At 40.6% G+C, this 20409-nt stretch overlaps 1 protein-coding gene and 1 long non-coding RNA gene across 3 annotated transcripts in view; one reads left to right on the forward strand and one right to left on the reverse strand.

Moving 5' to 3' along the window:
* Positions 1–16913: 16913 nt before the first annotated feature.
* On the reverse strand, positions 16914–19534 carry LOC121144326. The gene is made up of 3 exons (XR_005881660.1): positions 19448–19534; positions 17374–17476; positions 16914–17089 (listed from the first exon to the last, which is right to left on the reverse strand). It is a non-coding gene; the product is annotated as an uncharacterized LOC121144326 (long non-coding RNA).
* Positions 19510–20409, forward strand: part of Rttn (rotatin) — a 125987-nt gene continuing 125087 nt past the window's right edge. For both annotated transcript variants that reach the window (XM_005065388.4, XM_040757815.1), the window contains exons 1-2: positions 19510–19624; positions 19865–20052. In XM_005065388.4, the coding sequence (XP_005065445.2) occupies positions 19594–19624; positions 19865–20052 (219 nt within the window). In that variant the 5' untranslated portion in view covers positions 19510–19593. The remainder of the gene's footprint in view (positions 19625–19864; positions 20053–20409) is intronic.

Below are 20409 nucleotides of genomic sequence, written 5' to 3' on the forward strand. Positions count from 1 at the left end.
AAAAATAAACAACTCACATTATTATGCAAATCCTAAAATAATCCTGTAGGATATGTAGCATAATGTTGAAATTTATTACTGAAGTAAAATATAGTAACACGGATAGTTTTGAAGGATAAATAGGGATACCATTCATTATGAAACTGGGACAGTAGAAATGAATGAACACAGAAGAGAAGTCAAAAGGATTTTCTATTTTCCTACCTTAAAAATTCCAAACACTTTTCATGACAATCATTATTTTTATGTTAATGATAGTGAAAAGTTCAAAGACATTACTTACAAAAATTCAATGACTTTGCTTAATTTGGTCATTAAAATAATCACACTGTGCAGGCACAAGGCCATCCTGGTCTACAGAGTGAGTTCCAGAACAGGCTCCAATGCTATACAGAGAACCCTGTCTGGAAAAACCAAAAAAAGTTTTTTGCTGTTTCTAATGCTAAGCAGCTTATGCAACACCCATGTGTATAATGCTACTTATATTTTCTTCCACATAAATCTTTAGTTTCTTTTAAATTGCCAGTGAAATTAATTCATGTTATACATAACTATAGCTATAGCTCAAAAGTATGTAATTGTTTAAAATACATCAGCAGGCTGGGTGATGGTGGCATGTGCCTTTAATCTCAGCACTCAGGAGGCAGAGGCAGGCGGATCTCTGTGAGTTCGAGGCCAGCCTGGTCTACAGAGCAAGTTCCAGGACAGTCTCCAAAGCCACAGAGAAACCCTGTGTCGAAAAACAAAATAAATACGTAAATAAATAAAATAAAAAATAAAATACATCAGCAGGAGTGTCCAGGAAGATGGTTCAGTAAGTAAAATGCTGGCTGTATAATCAACCTTGAGGACCTGAGTTTGGATCCCCAGTACCCACTCATATAAAGGGTTGGACAATACAGTGAATATCTATCATGCCAATGCTGGGGAGTTAGAGACAGGAGGATGCCTGGAGCTAGCGGGCCAGTTAGTCTAGCTAACTGATGAGCTTCACATTAAGGGACAGACGTTGTCTCAAAAATAAATGGAGAGCAGTAGAGAGAACAGGCATTAATCTGTGACCTTCACAGTCCATGCACATACGTGTACCTTCATGAACATGCACACATAAAACATATTGGCAGAAAACTGCATGTGCGACATTACGTGAAACAGGTTTTTATCTTCCATGGGGGTAGACAGTCCAGTTCTAACTTTCATATAAAGATCCTCTCAGAACAATCTATTATACTGATTGCTGTCAGCAGTCATCACACTGAATGCTGTCAGGGGCAGTAGTCCAGCATTGCTTCCAGTGGCCTGAGGATTCTCCATCCCCACCAAGTAAAACTGGATCCTTAAGGCACAGAAACCATTCAGAGTGAGTCATAGTGAAGCAAAGCTGTAAGTTTACAACACACTTGTAAGAGATAGGGCACACTTTAGATTTCAGTGTTTATACACAGAGATACGCTTAAAAAGGTTATATAATCAAGACATGGAAATGGGCTTCTTAAGACGGTCACATATGTGTCTTTATAATGAAATATGTGTGTGAAATTGTTTTTTTAAAAATTGATTTGTTCAAAGACTGTAACTCACAATCACATTTAAACACTAAGCAAAGTTTGAAAATTAAGTAAATACATAATATCAGTGGGTTTATTTGTTTCTGTTATCTAAAAAGATTTTTGCTGTGTACATGAAGTCTATGAGGTGTACTATTAATATTTAGTAACAAGAGAGAAGTGCTGACAGGTTAAACACTCTGGTCCTAAGTAAACGCAGTTTTTGAGACCTGGCTTTGTCACACTCTAAACTGCTCCATATGTTCCTTGCCCCAAGAGACTATCTTAAGCAACATTTGGCTCCATTGAGAATGCAAATACAGAGGCAAGGGGACTCTACCTCATTAGGCACGTGAACTCTACCACCTGACATCAACCTGCATGCAGTATCACCTAAGAGGCAAAAACCGAGTAGCCCTATATACTTATCAAAGTGAACTGGTACAATATGAGCCACATGTGTGGATTAAGACCATATGAGGAAAACCAGGCTTGAGAACTTACTTACCATACCCGACCAAGGCACAGCTGCAACACCCTCACTTGATCCCATCAAGAGGACATCAAGTGATGTAACGGTGATGGCTCCTGCCAACCTGGCATCCCACCACTTGGTGTATGAGCCAAGGGATGGACAGGCAGAGAATCTCTAATGTCCTACCAGCATCATCTCAGTTTAGTCCCTACTGCAGACTTGAACACCCACCCATCTGTGGATCTGTCCGTTTTCCCACATGGACCTGATTCTCCATTTGCCTCCATGGTCTCCACAATCAATGCACATTGCCTCTGGAGTTCTACTTGTACCCAAGGCTTAGCTTAACCCAGATGCTGAAGCTTGGCTTGACTATGTGACCGTGCCTCCAACCAGGCTTATTCACATCTTATCTAAGCACTTGGACCCCTGTATCTGCACCGACCTCCTGTGTGTCTTCCAGTGTGGCCTCTTTGGAGCTTCTTGATCCCTGTGGTCATCTCTTTAACACTCTTGCAGTCATTCAGTAGTCAACACCAATAGACACAGATGTAGATATTTTAACTGTGTGATGTGTGCTGTGTAATGTGAGAGCTAATAATCAGAGTTAAGATTGGAATAAAAGAGCCTTGCGTGCTCAGCCAGATATTAAAGGAAATCAGTACAGTTGGCAAAGTACTGCCAATGAAACTGACGTATGTAGCTTGTCAATTGGTTGGCTTTCTATAAATTCTGACATTGTGGAAAGACGGATGTGTCCATTCATGCACCCGGCATAGCATGCTAATGACAATAATCCATTTGCTGTTTTGAATACCACTGTTTGAGATGCCTTTGGGAAAACCAGCATAGGCAATCTTGGTTTTATTTGTTATATTGATGTTCCTTGACTTTTAGCCAGCTGCAAATGGATCCTAGGGTGAGGGCTTCTTTCTCTACCTATGTCTCTTTAACTTTTCTTTCTCTCCTGCCTCCATAACCTCTTAACTCTTCATTTCATGGACACAAGGTAAAACAAACCACATTTTCTTGGGTTTGCTTTCCAACCTACCTGTTATCACTAACTAGAGTTCCAGGAGAAACTGTGTCTGCAAAGGTTTATCCACTGACAAGAACTCAGTGAAGGGAAATGGTTGGATGTTGCAGGTCTAGAGGTTAATTACCTTATCCTGGACTGGCTTTACTGCCTCCCTCTCCCACAGACATTTCTTGCCCTCCTTTGTGTTGTCCCTTGAATAATAAATTCAAAACGTTTTGCATTCAATTAACTTAGCTGACCACTAGCTTCCACCAACCCTAAAACTAAGATGTCATCAGATAGCATCTGTGATCTGTAGAAAAGCTCCCCACATCTAGCTGTAAGAACATCTCTAATGTACCCACTGATATATTTTAAAATTGCTTTAAATAATGACTGTTCTAGAAAACTGACGCTGCTTCCACACTGAAACATAGAAGTAGCGATAATCTTAATTTTTGCTCTCTGGCATGGTCACTTAAACTTGGTTCTAGAGCAGTGGTTCTCAACCTTTCTAGTACATCGACCCTTTAATACAGTTCCTCATGTTGTGGTAACCCCTAACCATATTTTTTGTTGCTGTAATTTTTGTGCTGTTATGAACCATAATGTAAATATCTGATATGCAGGATATCTGATATGTGATCTCTGTGAAAGGGTCTTTCAACCACCTAAAGAGGGAGTGACCTGCAGATTGAGGACCACTGCTCTAGAGTAAACTCCTTCTTTAAGATGAAAGCTGCCTCCCACATCCCACTGTGGAAATTAAGTATGTGGAGATGAGTTGATGCTCGATGTTTCACATCTACTGAGCCACAATCCAGTCTTCTGCACTAGTAATATGGAGATGATCAGCTCAAGTTGTGTCTGATTCGGCTGGTGTCATTGCTCCCTGAGTATCTGGAACAGACTCTTTGCTACCAAGTATTGCTTTTGCTTGGGAGATCAATTTAATTAGTGAATAATTCTAATCTATTAATTTAGCTAACACTTCTTTTGAGAATTATATCATTTGGCAAGATGTTTTGAGACTTTGAAGAATCCTGCAAAGTTTCTGGGCAGTGTGCCTTCATATACTGAGTCACTGTGGCCCCTTCATATTTTATTTAACTATCCTGTGCTTTGGCATTGTAAGGTTTCTGCCAAACATACTGACATGTGTTCATTAGGACCAGTTTACAAAGCACCTGCTTTCCTGGGACAGGATCTAATTACTGAAACACAGCTAGTTCTCACCAAGGAAAGGGCTTACATTTCTTGGCCGGTGTCCTGCTTTATCAGATTGCCGGTTGGTCTTTCTGTTTGTTGTGCTCAGCCCAAATTTCTTCCTTTTCTTTTGTTCTGGGAAGGCCCTGCTGTGAATTGCTCTCTATTTTCTTCTTTCTCTCCTCTTAAGGCAGATCATGCTGTGCCCAGCCCAGCATCTAGATTGTGCTGTGATATGAATACAATGCATCTAGTTCCTGCTGCAGGACTCAGGGGAGTCCTTCAGATACAAGGGCATCCAGAGTTAGGCCTGTGCCTCTGTCCCACTGTCCCTGTCAGCATCTCCTGTGCTCTTTTGTTTCTATTTCAGGTGCCTTTCTCCCTTTTTCATTAAGGGCTCCCCTTGTGATCATGAAAGGCAGCACCCGTGGAGGCAGGGTGCTTTCAGTCCACTCCTTTGTTCCAAGGACAGCTGGTTCCAGCAATGCCCTCTTAAAAATGGAAAGACTCCCGCTGGGGAAAATCACCTGAAACCCGAAATACTTTCTTGCGAAATGGAGGCAGAACCAACTGGTACCAACTCTGTGATCTTGGGCAGCAAGGAAAAATTCTTCACATCTCAGTTTCTTCCTGTGAAAAAGGACAGAGTGGACTAGATTTGCTTCTTTATTTTTGCCAGGTGGATAGAATGTTTTGTGAGTCTCTTGAAAGCCTTGGGCTTTGTCTTTAGAAGAGTTCAAATCTGAAAACATCTGTGAGGACTGTTAACAAGTTAGGGTCTGTGACACACTGGAGATCTAAGTCTACCGGGCTAAAAGAGTAACATCATAAGTGCAATCTCTGAATTCGTTCTGAAGCCTAGACCTGAACATCCCTGTGAGGCTCTTGACCTGGTTGAGAATGTCCTCAGCACTTCCGCCTTGCTCAAGCCTCGTTTCTGTGAAGTGTCAAGTGTTCTCTTTCCTACTGCTTAGTCATGAAGTGTCACCTTGGGCAAAATCACAGAACTGTAATGCCACACTGTAAGAAGTGACCAGACTTTTTTTTTTTCTTTTGAAACTTGTTTTTCCCCCATGGCTTTCAGAATTTCAGTAAACTGGATATAACACAAACTTCACCATTTTAAATGTATATTTTGAGATCAGGCTGTGTCTTGTCCTAGGTTCCCCTATATTGTATATACTTGCGGTTTTGCAGGCATTGTCATGCCCAATCAGACTCCATTTTAGAAATAGATTTTAACTCCATTTTGAGGATGGAGGATGGCTTGGCACTTGGGCGAATACATAAAGAACACCTTTTACTGGTAATTCCCATGCAACACAGATGATAAATAATGACTTATTTCTAGAATGGGACTACACTGTACATTTGTTGGGGGTTAACTGGGACTGTAGGGATTCGTGAGTTTATTAAAATCATGTCAAAAAAAGCAGGCCTGAGAACTTATCAGCCATATTAGACCGATGAAAGGGTTTATAATTCCCTTCCCTGGACTCCATAAAGAGGCTAACACCTATCACAGTAATAGTGATGACTCCTTTCATCTGACCACTAGGTGTGCGAGTCAAGGGACTTCACAGGCAGAGAACTCCTGGCTGTCCCAAGAGCTTCATAGTAGCTCTATTCCCATTCATGACTGTTGACATGGTCTGCTCAATTGGTCCCCCTGTTTGCCCACCTAGACCTGTAATGAATCCATCTGCTTGTTCACCCCCCCCCCATTTGGATGGCTCTTGCTCTTTGCCTCTGTGGACGGACTCAACACTACAGTTCAATCTGACCCTGCAGCTGGTCTCTGCAACAGTAGATGCAATGCCTCTGAAGAAAGTGGGTTTACTATCTCATCCCCACAGAGTTTCTATTTATTTTTCTATCAGCTTCTCAGCTTTGTCCTGCCAAGATTATTTGCAACTCCTCAAACCCCCTCACCTCTTAAATCCTTCATTCATTCTAGAGACTACATACATACATTTATAGATATAGATGTATTTACTGTGTGATATGTAATGAGTGATATTGAAATAAATTCATTTGTGTGTGCCCTGACAAAGGCTGTGAAGGAAAGTGGGAATTTCTGGCAAATTGCTTCAAATGAAAGCTCCATACCTTTGAATTTTTTAAAATGAATTCTGCCATTATAGAAAATGATGTGTTTGTCTATGATTCTGACATTGCATGTTAATGTCAATAGAGTTCAGTGTCATTATGTACAAGTACATTGTTGTCTAAACACGACCACTATTTCTGGAATTCTTTCTGTCTTACAAAATTGAAATGCTGTAACTGTTACTCATGTGGATGGAGGGTCCCTTTTTTTCCTTCATTTTTTTATTTTTAGAAACATTCTTATTACATACCCATCTCCCCATTACCTCGCCCTCTCATCCTCCCATGCTTCCCACCGACCCCCTAACCTACTCACTACCCACGGATAGTGAAGACCCTCCACGAGGGATCATCAAAGGCCATCACATCATTTGGAGAGGGCCCTCCTTTCCATATCTGGACTGCAATAGTATCCCTCCATAGGGAAAGGGCTCCCAAATTCCATTTGTGACCTAGGAATAAACACTGGCTCTACTGTTAGAGATTCCATAGATTGCCTTGGCTTCCTAGTTGGTACCCATATTCAGAGGGCTTGGTTTGGTTCAATGTTGGTTCAGAACAGTTCAATTCGGTTCAGACCGGTTCAGTCCATCTCAGGCAAGTTCAATCTGGTATGGACTGGTTCAGTCCAGTTTCCACAGGTCTGAACTGGTTTCAATCGGATTGAACAGGTCTGAACCCGATTGAACCTGTCTGAACCAGACTGAACAGGCTGAAGCCGAATTGGACGGTTCAAATCGGAAATTTAACCGAATTGAACCGGTCTGAACCAGTTTGAACTGGTCTGAACTGGTCTGCAATGGATTGAGCCAGGTTGAACTAGGGTCTGTGTGCTCTCATTATGTTATGTCAACTGTTTCTGTGGGTATCTCCAGTTTCGTCTTGGTTCATTTGGTCATCTCTCCTCCCTCTCTGTAACTGGATTCCGGGAGGATGGCTCAGTGCTCAGCTATGGGTGGCTGTTTCTGCTGCGATCAGTTACTGGGTCAAGGTTCTAGGAATGGTAACCAAGGTAGTCATCAGTCTCATTATGGGGGAAGGGCATCAAGGCAGCCTCTCCATCACTGCCTAGATTCTTAGTTAGGGTTATCCCTGTGGAGCCCCTACCATTTCCTCTGTGCCAGACCTCTCTCCAAGCCTGTGCTGGCTCCCTTTATCAAGGCATCTCCTTTCTAGTTCTCTTCTATTCCTCCCCTGTCTCAGTTCTCCTCACCCCTTCTCCCCTTTCCATCTCCCTCCTCTCTCCACCACTCCCCTGTTCCCAATTTGCTCAGGGGTTCTTGTCCCTCTCCTTTGGTTTATGAACAGTCTTAGAAGGGGATGTGAGTGTGGTTTTATTGGGGCTAGAAACAAAATAGTAGGTCAGGAGAAAGAAAGTAGGCTCGGTGGTAGAAGTCTGTGTTGCTGCAAAAGAGAAACTTTGGGTTATATGAATATATAATATCACTGCATTAGTTATTTGCCCTATTGCTGCAATAAGATACCTGATAAAAGCAACTGAAGTAAGCAAGGCAAGATTTTACTCTGGCTCATCATTTAAGGGTGTAGTCCATCCACCCTGGCAGGGAGGCCATGGTAATAGGAGATCAAGGATGTAGCTGGTAGAGTTGCATTCACAGTCAGGAAACAGAGAGAGATGACTGCTTGAGCTCACAAGTTCCTTTTTGTTCAGTCTAGGACCTCAGCTCATACAATGGTGCCAATCACAAGCAAGACAAGACCCAGAGCTTCTGACTAGATAATCCGTGACTGGCATGCTCAGAAGCTAACCTAATCTAGGTAATCTGCTACAGGGATGCCCAGAGTTGATCTAATACAGATCATTCTACGCAAGTGTGCCCAGAGGCTTGTCTCCCAGGTAAGTCTAGACTTTGTCACACTGACAATATTAACCTTCCCAATCATTACCATTTTAGCTCTAGGCTGGTCTTTTTTAGGTTGTAAAACAAGTCTTCACTCTTAATACAGGAGGCCCTGGCTTTTTCTTTATCATTTTCTAACTACATCTTAAAGAATATCCTTTTGAAAATGAAATTGATTGCTCAGTGATTAAGAGCATTGGTGGCTCTTCCAGAGGCCCTGGCTCACAACCATCTGCAGATCCAGTTCTAGGCAATCCAAACCCTCTTCTGGCCTTCATGGGCACCAAGCATGCAAGAGGTGCACAGACATACATGCAAGCAAAACATTCATACACATAAAGATAAAATATTTTTTGAGAAGTAAGTGAAATTGTAAGATGTTTTGTGAAGTACATTGTTCAAGTCTATGGATAAGACAAGTCTGACGACAGTTAAAGTTGAGAGACATAAATCTTTTGGTATTATGAATGGCTCTTGAGCTGATTTAATCCTCTCGTTTGACATAGTGTTTAGAAAAGAATCACTGTCTCTATGTAGATATTCTTCATAGCAATGTATTTTTTTTCAGTTGTGCTGACATTTGTGATTTTTGGCCACTAAAAGGTAAGCCAGATCTGGGCTGAGAGACTCCCTTTTCTTCCCATGTCTCCTTAACTTTCCTATATTTCTATCTTGCACAAATGATGTCTTTTGTTTCTATGAATTTACTATTCTAAAAAGTTCACATCCTGTAAGTAGACTTGAAATATGGGAAAGGGGAATGCTTACTGACAGTAGGCAGGCATCCTAGCTTTAGGTGGGCTTTCACTTAAGAGTTAAGGTGCCAGAATCAGTGGTCACACAAAACTTCTGCCATGTTTGCCACTGACGGCTTCCACCAAGTCAGTGGACATTTGCAGTATGAATTTCAAGGACAACAGGAGGCCAGTTCAGAGAGGAATTTTATTGTAAAGTTATAGGTGCAGAAAGAAGCAGAGTTGCTGTGTAGCTGGAGTGGCTCTCTACAAATGGGGTACTAATGAATTGCTTTTCTGAGGGCTGTTATAGGTCTTATAGCAGAAATTGGGTTGAGGTATGGGGAGATGTTCACTTCAGTTGGTTCATTCAAGAGGTGTCCAGGTACCTCTCAATTTCAGTCACAGCCTAACATATGGCTTTGGAGCAGTAAGGCTCATTCAGGAAGAGTAAAAACAGAAGAAGAGAAGGATCCAGAACAAGAATCTGAGGCCCCTTCTGGCCTTCCTGGCTTCAAGTCAGGGCAGAACCAAGGGCATTCTCTATTTCTTGCCGAGGACAAGAATCTTTTGAGATATTTGTCCAAACTTTCTTTACCAGTTTCTATCTTCTAATCTCATCAGAACCACAGAACTTGTTATTTTGTGAGAGGCAATTCTACTTATCATAACATAGTGAAGGTTTATTGACACTGTAGCATTGCCAGAATTCAATTTTAAGGCTGAATAATATTTCATTATATATACAAGCTACATTTTGTTTATTCACTCATCTGTCTGCCAATGGACAACTGCATTTCTTCTACATGCAGCTATTTGAATAATACTGCTGGGAACAAAGGTTTACAAGTATCCACTTAAGTTATTGCCTTCAATCCTTTTGAGTATATACCCAGAAATGATATTACTAAATCAAATGATAATTATATGTTTATACTTTTGAGAGGTAACCATATTTCTTTCCATAGTGGCTACACCATCTTACACCCTCTTCAAAAGTAGCCCTGTCTTCCAATTTCTCTATATAATTGCTAACACTTGTCATTTTGTGTTTATTTTGATGGTTGACTTCTAGTGGGTGTAAAATGCTGACATACTGTGGTGCTGGGGAGGCAACCCAGGGCCTTACACATGCAAGCACTGTACCACTGAGCTCTTTCTCCAGATGTTTATTGTGGCTTTGGTGTACATTTCTCTAATGACTCATCGTGTATAATAATAACATCTCTTTGTGTGCTTATTTGCTATTTGTATAATGCCTTTGGAGAAATGTCTAGACAGTTTTTCTCTTTTTCATTCCAGCTTGTGCCCTACCTCAAATTCATATGTTAAAGGTCCAACACTCATAGGATGGCTACATGGAGGTGAGCCCTTGGGAACCTAGGAGGTCATGAAAGTCAAACTCTTAGGGGTGTATTAGTCTTTTTTTGTGTGTATTAGTCTTTTTTTAAGAAGAGACACTAGGGCTGGCAAGAAGGATCAGCAGGGAAAGGACTTACTGCCAATGACCTGAGTATGATGCCTGGGATAAAAAAAATGGATGGAGAGAATAACTTCTCCAAGTTGCCTTTTGCATTCATTGGAGTACTGAATACACACACACACACACACACACACACACACACACACACACACACAAACACACACACATTAAAATGTAAGCTCTATGAATAAATGTAAAACTGGAAGTGTGATGGACTTCAAAGCAGAATTATATTGTGCTGTGAGCTATCAATAGGCAGCCTATTTGTTTATCCAATTAGAATATTAACTCACCATTCATCACAGAGCATCTACCTATGAAGAGTGGGTTGGGAATGTCGCTCAGTTGGCAAACTGCTTGCCTAACATTGACAAGGTCTTGGGTTCAGTCTTCAGCATGCATGGCTTTGCACACCTACAATATTAACGCGAATAATTGGAGGTATATAGGAGGACCAGGAGTTCAAGGTCATACTCAGCTACATTATGAGTTTGAAGCTAGCCTGAAAAGAGAAGAAAAGAAAAGGAAAGAAAAGAAAAGGATCAGGAAGTCTTCAAGTACTTAGAGATATAGGTCTTTTGAGGGCCAAACTTTTTGGGCCTATGTGGTATCTGAAACTGCTGTAAATAAAAAACATTATTAGATTATGGTTATTGGCTCTAGGAGAGGAGGATCCCGAGACTCCTTTTTGTCATTTGAAAGTTAACATAATATGACTGTTTCAATCTATCAGAGTGACATACAAGATTACTTTCACAAATTAATACAAGACTTATGACACTTTAAAAAAATTGCCAAGGTTCTCTTAGCTGCATTTTAGATTAACCAATTAACCATTTCTCTCCACCACCCTTGGACAATCCTGAATTTCAAATCCAGGTAACACAGAAAATTATCTACAGTAACAAAGAACATTCTATAGAAATGACTAGAACTGCATTTTACTTGCAAACTCAGCAGGCTCAAAGTCAGAGTCAGGGTCTTAATTTAACTGCAGAGATTACATGGAGTTGAAGCATAAGTGAAGGTCAGTTATTGTTGAAAATGGGGCAGAAGATACTACTAGCGTAAAAGCCATGCAACTGTCATAGGAAAACCCATCTGTGTGTTAGGCTGCTAAAGAATGCTTCTTTCGATTCATTTCATTCTGGAATAACTCCTGCCTAGAATAATATATCTGTACACTGTAACTGTCATGATTAGGTTATGTGACTTTACATGCTGAAAAATGGCTGAACATGACAACAATATTACTTTGAATATACATGGCCTCTCCTCAGTGTGGCTGTAGAATCCTAAGTCTGAATGTCTTCCTATCATCAATATGGCTGGAGAATGAATGCCTGATATTGAGACCCTGCTTCTGTCTTATACATTTCCCTAATGCTGCGATTAAAGGTGTGTGATCCCAAGTGCTGAGATCATGCTGTTTCTCTTTAGGACTGGAGATCCATATACCTCTTAATCCTGAATCCTAGGATTAAATTTGTGTACTACCACCTCCTAGCTTCTGGCTACTGGGATTAAAGGTGTGTGCCTGATGGGATTGATGCAGACCCCCTAAATTTGGGTGTCAGTGAGGAGGCCTCGGCAATCTCTGGGGCCTGGGGTAGTAGATCAGTATTTAAACCTGGCATACAAATGGACTTTGGGAGCCCATCCCACATTGAGGGATGCTCTCTCAGCCTGGACACATGGGGGAGGGCCTAGGCCCTGCCTTGGATGAAATGACAGACTCTGGAGATCCCCTATGGAAGGTTTCACCCTCCCTGGAGAGCAAAGTGGGGATTGGGTGGGGGGCTGGGGGGTTTGGGGATTCTAGGCGGTTGGGGGGAGGGAGCTGGGATTGACATGTGAAGCAAGCTTGTTTCTGATTTAAATAAAAAAAAGATTTTAAAAAGATGTGTGCCTAGCTTGTGGACGACTTTGTTTTCTTAATCCTCAGGCAAGCTTTAATAAATCATAAACATATCACCACACTAGGCAATCCTTCAACTTGAAGTTCAAAGTTTAATGGTGCAATTTGAGAAATCTTCATTTCAGAAGAAATTCTTCCTCTTAGTAAGTGTCACTCTATTTCCAGAATCCAATCCAAAAAACAAAATACTCTGTTTTTATTCATTTGCCTAACTGGTCATTTCACAACACGTAATCGAATGCGGTGGTATGTGTGTATTCATGAATATGTGTTTTGTAGGCCAGAGGTCAAAGCATGAGTGTGTGTTTTGTAGGCCAGAGGTCAGCATTGAGTGTCTTCTCCAGTAACATTCCACATCATTTTTAAAGACAGGGTCTCTCACCGAATTTGGAGTTATTGATTTGGTTAGGCTGACTGGCCAGCAAGCCAAGGGTCAGCATCTCTAATCCTCCAATGCTGTGGTCACAAGTGAACTCCAGGGCACCTGACTTTTTACATAGGTACTGGGGAATTTGAACTCAGATCCTCAGGCTTTCATGGCAAATACTTTACCTATTGAGTAGTCTTCTCAATCAAATATATAGGATTTTATAATTGGCTTCTTTACTTAGCATGATCTTTTCACTTACTATATATCAGTTCCTCATTCATCTTTTTTTTCTTGAGGCAGGTCAATATGTAGCCCTAGCAGTCCTGGAACTCACTACATAGAGTAGGATGGTCTCAAACTCACACAGGTCTGCTTTGTGAGTGCTGGGATTAAATGTTTGCACCACCATAACTGGAACCTACTTAACTGTTAAAATTGTACGATACTTGTTGTATAAATATAATTTATTCTTTCTACCCATCCATTGCTTATAGATTCATGAATCAACAAACATTTGCTTGTTCTCCCCTTCAGGATCTTATGAATAATTCCACTATTACAACTTGTATATAGGTTTCATGACTACATATGATTTCCTTTTGATGAAACATACCTAGCAGTGGAAATTGGGCATGGGGGTCTTACACTAGATTCTGGAACTAGTAATACTAGATTGCCTCTCAAGGATCTTTCGACTGTCTTAAAAATAGCTACAACCTTCCATATTTCCATCAATGGAGTAAGAGATTTGCAAGTCCTCCACATCCTAGTCAGAAATTGCTCTTCTCTGACCCACTAGCATCTCCAACAGCCACACTGCTGTGTTCATCACTTGCCTAGTTCCTGAGCACTCCCTCCAAGCAAAAAAATAAAAAATAAAAATAAAAATAAAAACGAGGGCAGTGTCCTCACTCCTTGTCCTCACTGCACACCCACCCCTTAGCAGCCAACAATTTTGCTTTCAGGATTTCTGAGTTTGCCTTTTCTAGATATTCAAAATTGTTATGAACTGAGATCAGTTTATCTATAATCTCCAACTTCACATCTTAAACTCCTAATCCCTACTAGATCTGTCTTTACACAGGGGCACAGAGGAGTTAGTTACAGTACAATGAGGTCACAAAGGTAACATTAAGAAGAGTCACCAAAGGTCTCTCTCTTTCTGGACATGCTCTGAAGGAAGGTCACTCTCACTGAAACGGAATTTTCAGTGCCTTCTCTGGTACTTCTCAGCTTCCAGAACTTGGAAAATATTCTTTGTTTAAGCCACCCAGTGTATGGGACATAAGCTTGAGTTGACCCATATACCTATGAGTGGAAGTACAACAGCTAGACTTTCATGACTTCTTTTTCCCCAAAACATAGCATTGGTCCCTGCTATGTTAAGCACCTGAATAAAATCCCTTTGGGAAGGCAATCTATATTTTATCTTGTTAATTAATAGATATTGTTTTCAGTTTTGTAAACAGTAATGTTGAAAAAAATGTCTGTTTCCCTTTCTCTCTGGTATGCAGTAGTCCCCCCTGATCTGTGAGCAACTCATTGGAAGCCCTTCAGTGGAGGCCTGAAACTTCAGACAATACTGACTCCTATTTGTGCCAGGGCTCTTTCTGCTGTAGCTTTGATATCTCTAAATAACTGATAAACTAACTCATAAACAGGGACCAGCAATAAATTAGCAAAAGTAATAAAACATTGATTATGGCAATTTATTCCAGGAATTATGTGGATGTGGTCTCTCTCATAATACTCCCTGAATGTACTCACGCTCATTATGATGATGTGAATGGACACAGTTCACACACAAGTGACAAAATGACATGAGGTGAATGGCACAGACTTTGTGACAGTGTTAGGCTGTTATATAAGGTTACTTGACCACAAGAATGTGATACCACAATAATTTGTCTTATAACCAAGGCAGCATACATGGTCTGGAGCTGGTAGACAAAGGGGTGCCTCACATCTTGAGTGAGATGGAGCAGGGCAGTATGATATTTCATCATGCTTCTCCTAACAATGTGAAATTTAGAATTTATGAATTACCTTGAGTCTAAGACATAAAAAGACAGACAAGGAGTGCTTGTGTATACTCAGGAGTAGAATTTCTAGGCTGCATGGCAATTCTAGGTTTACATTTTGGACTACTTTTCCATAATCCTCCTGACTTTATACTTCCAAAAGGAATGTCTGAGGTTTCCAGTTTCTCCAAATGCTCACCAGCAATACTATGTGTCTCATTTTCTGAAAGTATAATTCTGTTTTGTTGGCTCATGTTGGGGTCTCTCCATGCATTTGTTGGTCATTTATGTATCTTCTTGGAGAAAGGTCTGTCCTGATCTTTATCCTATTTTTATCCTATTTTTAGGTTGACTTCTTGTTGAGTTAATTTTATTGTTAAGTTTTAAGAATTTGAAAATAAATCCAGGACACTAGATCTCTATGACATATATGATCTGCAAATGTTTTCTCATGCTCTGTGGACTATCTTTTAATTTCATGGTAATGTCCTCATAAACACAAATTTTTTGATGACCAGTCAGTTCATTACTTGTGATTTTTGATGCTATATATAAGAAAACAATTCTTAGTTCACAATCATAAGTATTTATAGCTGATATTTCTCATACAGTTAGTTCTTTGACACACCCTGGACAGTTATTCACAGATTGTTTTGTAGCACAAAAAAATAAATGAACCAGAGACTGATATTGGGGCCCAGGCTTCAAGATGAAGATCAGAGAAGCAAAGAAGCCAAGCCAGTAGATCTACCTCTATGGTAATCCTATCTCCTCCTTCTTATATTCCTTTCTCTGCCCAGTGGTATCCTCCTGTCTCTACCTCCCTAGTGCTGGGATTAAAGGCATGTGATCCCATATCCTGAGATCACCTTTGTGTTAGCTGTTTCTTTTAGAACTGGATTAATTTCATGCAGTCAGTGTGGCCTTGAACTAACAGAGATCTGTCTACCTCTTAATCCTGAATCCTGGGATTAAAGATGTGAGCCTGGTTTCTAAGGCAATTAGTATGGCTGCTTTGCTATTTTGATCTCCAGTGGCTATAATAAATCATAAACACTATATATATCACCACAGCGTAAGGTATGACTACACATTCCTTCCCATGTGGATACTTAGTTATCCCATTTGTTTCCAAAGAATTGTACTGATGCACTGGTTCAGATAGATTGTTAATTATGGTTGAATTGTTTTTTATTTCTATACTTCAGAAGCATTTGTACTATCTGTACAATGGAAGCAAGAATCAAATCCATGTGGCTCTGCTTTTGGAAATGTAATCATATTTTGTTCCAACACTTCCAGTTCAAAATGGCATAAAATATTTATCAGCTTTCTATTTTTGTGTTGGGAAGTTAAGCTAGAATTTTATGCTGCTTTTAAAAATTAAATATTGTGTGAATTCATGGCATGAATTTACGGTGCTTGATTTGGATAATTCATAAATGGGGAATGAAACTTTGGGTTTCAACCATTTTCCTTCTTAGCAGCCAGTATTATTAATAAATTGTGACCTTTATTCTTAAATAACACAGGCTGGCATTTGGGTAACTTTTTGAAAGACACACAGAACATAAGCTTGCCAGAGAGACAAGGAATCCCTTCTACATATCTGTTGGATTGAGCTTCTTTTGTTTAGGAATCTTTATTGTTTCCTTTTTTCATATATTTTTTTTCATATATTAGGGTTCCAATTAATTGTTGGAGGTTGGAGAAGGATATTCTCCTGAAGCCAACAATGTTATTCATATGAAGAAACGAGAAAAGAATGCATTCATTTTCTTTCACTGGAAATATTGCCTGGTTATGGCTAGTTAAGATGATCTACAGCCCTGTTTTTGAAGTCCTTGGAACTCAAGGGCCCAGAACCACCAACACCAAAGAAGCTCTTCTTTGGGTATTTGAGATTTCCATCTAGATCGAACAGAAGAATCCCCACCAGCTCATGGATAAGATATTTTAAAGACACTCTACCTGAGGTGCCTGGAATTCACACCCTCCTGAACCAAGTTAACTTCTCTGACCTTCAAGCTTTGACCATACCCTTTCCCTCGCCTGGGTACCTATGTCTGTCCTTTGAGCAAACCCCGAAGAGTCAGTCAAAGGACCATAGCCAGCCTATCTCTGATCAGCTTTCAGATATGCTGAGGGAGGACGACATTGATTTCACTGATTTTATTAAGACCCAGTCTCACCCTCTTTTCACATTAGAAGGCACTGGAGGTGAGCCTTTTCTGCAGCCAAACATACTCTCGGCTCTGGCCACAATAGTGAATGGGAAGAATTTGTTCTACGACTGTGGGAATTGAGAATCACTTCACAGCAGACTTCAGAAACTGAAGGTCGATTCTTTGAAGGAAAATGATCATATCAATACTTAGGTCAACAGAAAAATTCTAGGCAGATTTCTTTGGTTTGAATGCAGTAAATAGTACTTAATACATTTGCCTAATTATAAAAACCATTCAAGATGAACACTCTTAATTCAAAAATTAGAAATCCCTAATTCTCCAAAACCTGAACACTTTTGGGTACAGATATTATATTAAAAGTGGAAAGTTGTACACCATAAACTTCTTTGTTTCATGGTTCTATAAGGATGGAGAGTTGGCTCGGTGGTTAAGAGTGCTTACTTCTCACTGCTTACTGAGTTCTGATCCCAGCACCCACAGCAGAAAGCTCAGCATGTCCAGCTCCAGCAGATTGGATGGAGCCTCTTCTGTCCTCCTTTGAAACCTGTTGACACATACAGACACAGACAAAGATACAGAGATAGGCATACAGACACAAGACAACATACAAAAGTTTAGACTGTGCTCAGAAAATACATATGCAATAAACATATTTGCTCATTAGACTTGATTCCCATGCCTAAGCTATCTCATTACGTGTAGATTAATGTTCTGAAATTTTAAAAAAATTCTAAAATATAAACACTTTTGCTTCCAACCATTTTAGAGAAAGGATAACCTTATCTTAAGCCACATAAAATCAGTAACAACAACATTTGAAAAGTAAAATGTTCATATTGGACGTAAGTGCAATATGAACCTTTTTATACCTTTTTATAACTATCCTTTCCAAATGGGCATGAGGCAGCATGTGTTTGTTGATATTTCCTCCACAGTATTACTCTTTACCTAATCACTCACCATCCAGGACTGACTCTTAGAAATACCATTGACAACTTGTTTCCATTATTTCTGTATATGATCATGTGCATTTCCTTCCAACCCACAAGCATGTCTTTTGTGTTTGGGTTAACTGCTCAGTTTTGAAGGGGTGTAATGTCCTTCGGAAGTTTCCACTTTTTGGTTCACTTGGCACATTATTCATGAGGTGCTTTGGCCCAGAGGTGGAGGAAGGTAGCTACACTTAAATTTTGGTCAAGACATTTTAGGCAGAGACAAGCAGAGTCTTGATTAACCACCCAATTGCTCTTTTGCCCGAAGCCAAAGGGCTAGGAGTCAGAAACTGTTGTACTGGTCAGCTGTTGTGGGGCTAGCAAAGTTGGGAGGAACTAATAGAAGTCCAAACAGAAAATATCCAGAAACAAGCAGCAACCTTCCTGTCCTTTTCTTCCTCACAAGTAAATTGACCTCATTGAATTTCTCATTTTCTTTGTATCTGGCACATTTCCTCCAAATCATTTTCCTTGCAACTGTACAGTTTTCTCTGGTAGGAATTCCTTCATCCTACATTTTGGACTTAATGCATTTTCTGTTTATCCAAGATCCAACTCAAGTTTTACTTTTTTTTTTAAAATCTAACAGAAAGAAACACCCCCACACAAGCAGCACTGTTCTAATGGCGATAAGAAACTTCAGCCTAGTTTCTTAATCTTACTAGTCAGTGTGACTTTGGGTTGGTTATCCTCGGATTTTTAAATTGCAAGAAAGAAAGGAAGGAAGGAAGGAAGGAAGGAAGAAAGAAAGAAAGAAATGAAAAGAATGGGTTATCTATCTTTCTATCTTGATTGACAGTCAGTCTCTTCTTAGGGAGAGTGAAAAAACCAGTACCCCCCAAATGCTCCCTAAAATGCGAATCATTCTATAAGTTTAATTGTGGCATCACTCTTACTATCGTTTATAATTTCTTTTAGTTGAGATTGATTACAGTGCATGTTAGAAAAATCAGCTTGGCTAAATAGAACCTTCCCGCTGAGTTTCTTTTTCTTTTGTCCTCTTCCAGGCTCTTGTTTCCTTCCCCCTCTCCTCCTTTTGTGCCTTGCATTTATACTTGAGGTCAGGTATCCCAGCGCTGCAGAACTTGGCAGTTACACTTTACAGTTTGAGTCATTTAGTAATCAGGGAGAGTACTGGAAGGGCAGCTTTACAAAACAATACCCAAGCTCTTGAAACTAAATATTCAGATTGTCAGGGCCTGAACAAATTCTTGGAGGGAGAGGAGAGCACCAGCGTCTTGGACAGCTGCCAGGAGCTAGGTACCCGCTTCAGAGCCCGCGCCTGAAGGCCGGAACTCTGAATTAAGGAGCGATGGGGCGTGTCCGGAACTCCTGCAGGGAGCAGCGCTGAGCTAGGACTACAACTCCCGACATGCACTTTGGCGGAAGAGGCGTCTACCTCCTCTTGACACCTTTATTCATTCCGGCTTCTTAGAACCAAGATTTCGATCTAGGAAATGAGCAGTAGCAACTTATACAGATTTTAGCCTTAGGTGTTGACAGAAGCATTGAGAACATCTCACCCAATGCTCTTTACTCAAGGGGTGTCCAGCTCATACACCGCGGAACTGCTGTTCCTGTCGGTTGAGTTTCCGGGGGACATTAATTATGGCCGGAGGCTGTGGCGCGACTGTTTAATTCTCCGGCGGCGGCAGCTGGTGGCGACGAGATGGTTCTGTCGGGGCTCATCAGGAAGCTTGGTAACTGTCTCTGTTGCCCAGGGTCGGAGGAGCCCTCGGGTCTTGGCGTGGTGGTCGCGCGGTCACCGCCCAGAGCAGCCTGCACACACTGTGTAGTGCTCGGTGGCTTCTGAGGCACCCGCGGCCTCCAGAACACTTAGTTTCACCCCAGAGCAAACCACTCACATTCACAATAGCTTATGGGTGGGTCGTCTCTTCAGAATTGGAGATGAAATTACTTTGTGCCAACTTCTTTGACAGGCCATCCGCTGGCGGAGATCAGGGAGCGCGCCCTCAAAAGTATCCTGTGCAAGATCGAGCACAGTTTGATCTGCGATGCTGACCTGATTCAGGAAAGGTTGCTTTTTCTCCATTTGCTCGAATGGTTCAATTTCCCATCCGTCCCAATGAAAGAAGAGGTTCTGACCTTGTTAAGCAGATTGGTTAAGGTAACGTTTTGGAGTAAAGCAACCAGACTCAAAATTAAATGCAGCATTTATGGAAAACCATACTTGAGATTTAAAATAAGTTTGAAGACAAGCAGAGGTGATGAATTCTAGTTCACCTGGGCAGATCTTGCTCGTCACTTGTTGTAATAGCCTAATCTCACGTGGTACTGTACCCTGAAATAGAATTACTAAGATATTGTATCTTCTATTTCCGATTATTTGCTGCTTGTTTTTCTTCATTTTTCTCATATTTAATGTTTAATTTAGATGTTTCAGTATTAAAAGAAACACATTTAAATGTGTTTAATTAACATCAGATATAAGCTATTCCATTAAAAACAATGGGTTTTGTTCCTC

The sequence above is a fragment of the Mesocricetus auratus genome, unplaced genomic scaffold (assembly GCF_017639785.1).
Source record: "Mesocricetus auratus isolate SY011 unplaced genomic scaffold, BCM_Maur_2.0 Super-Scaffold_100015, whole genome shotgun sequence".
Taxonomy (NCBI): domain Eukaryota; kingdom Metazoa; phylum Chordata; class Mammalia; order Rodentia; family Cricetidae; genus Mesocricetus; species Mesocricetus auratus.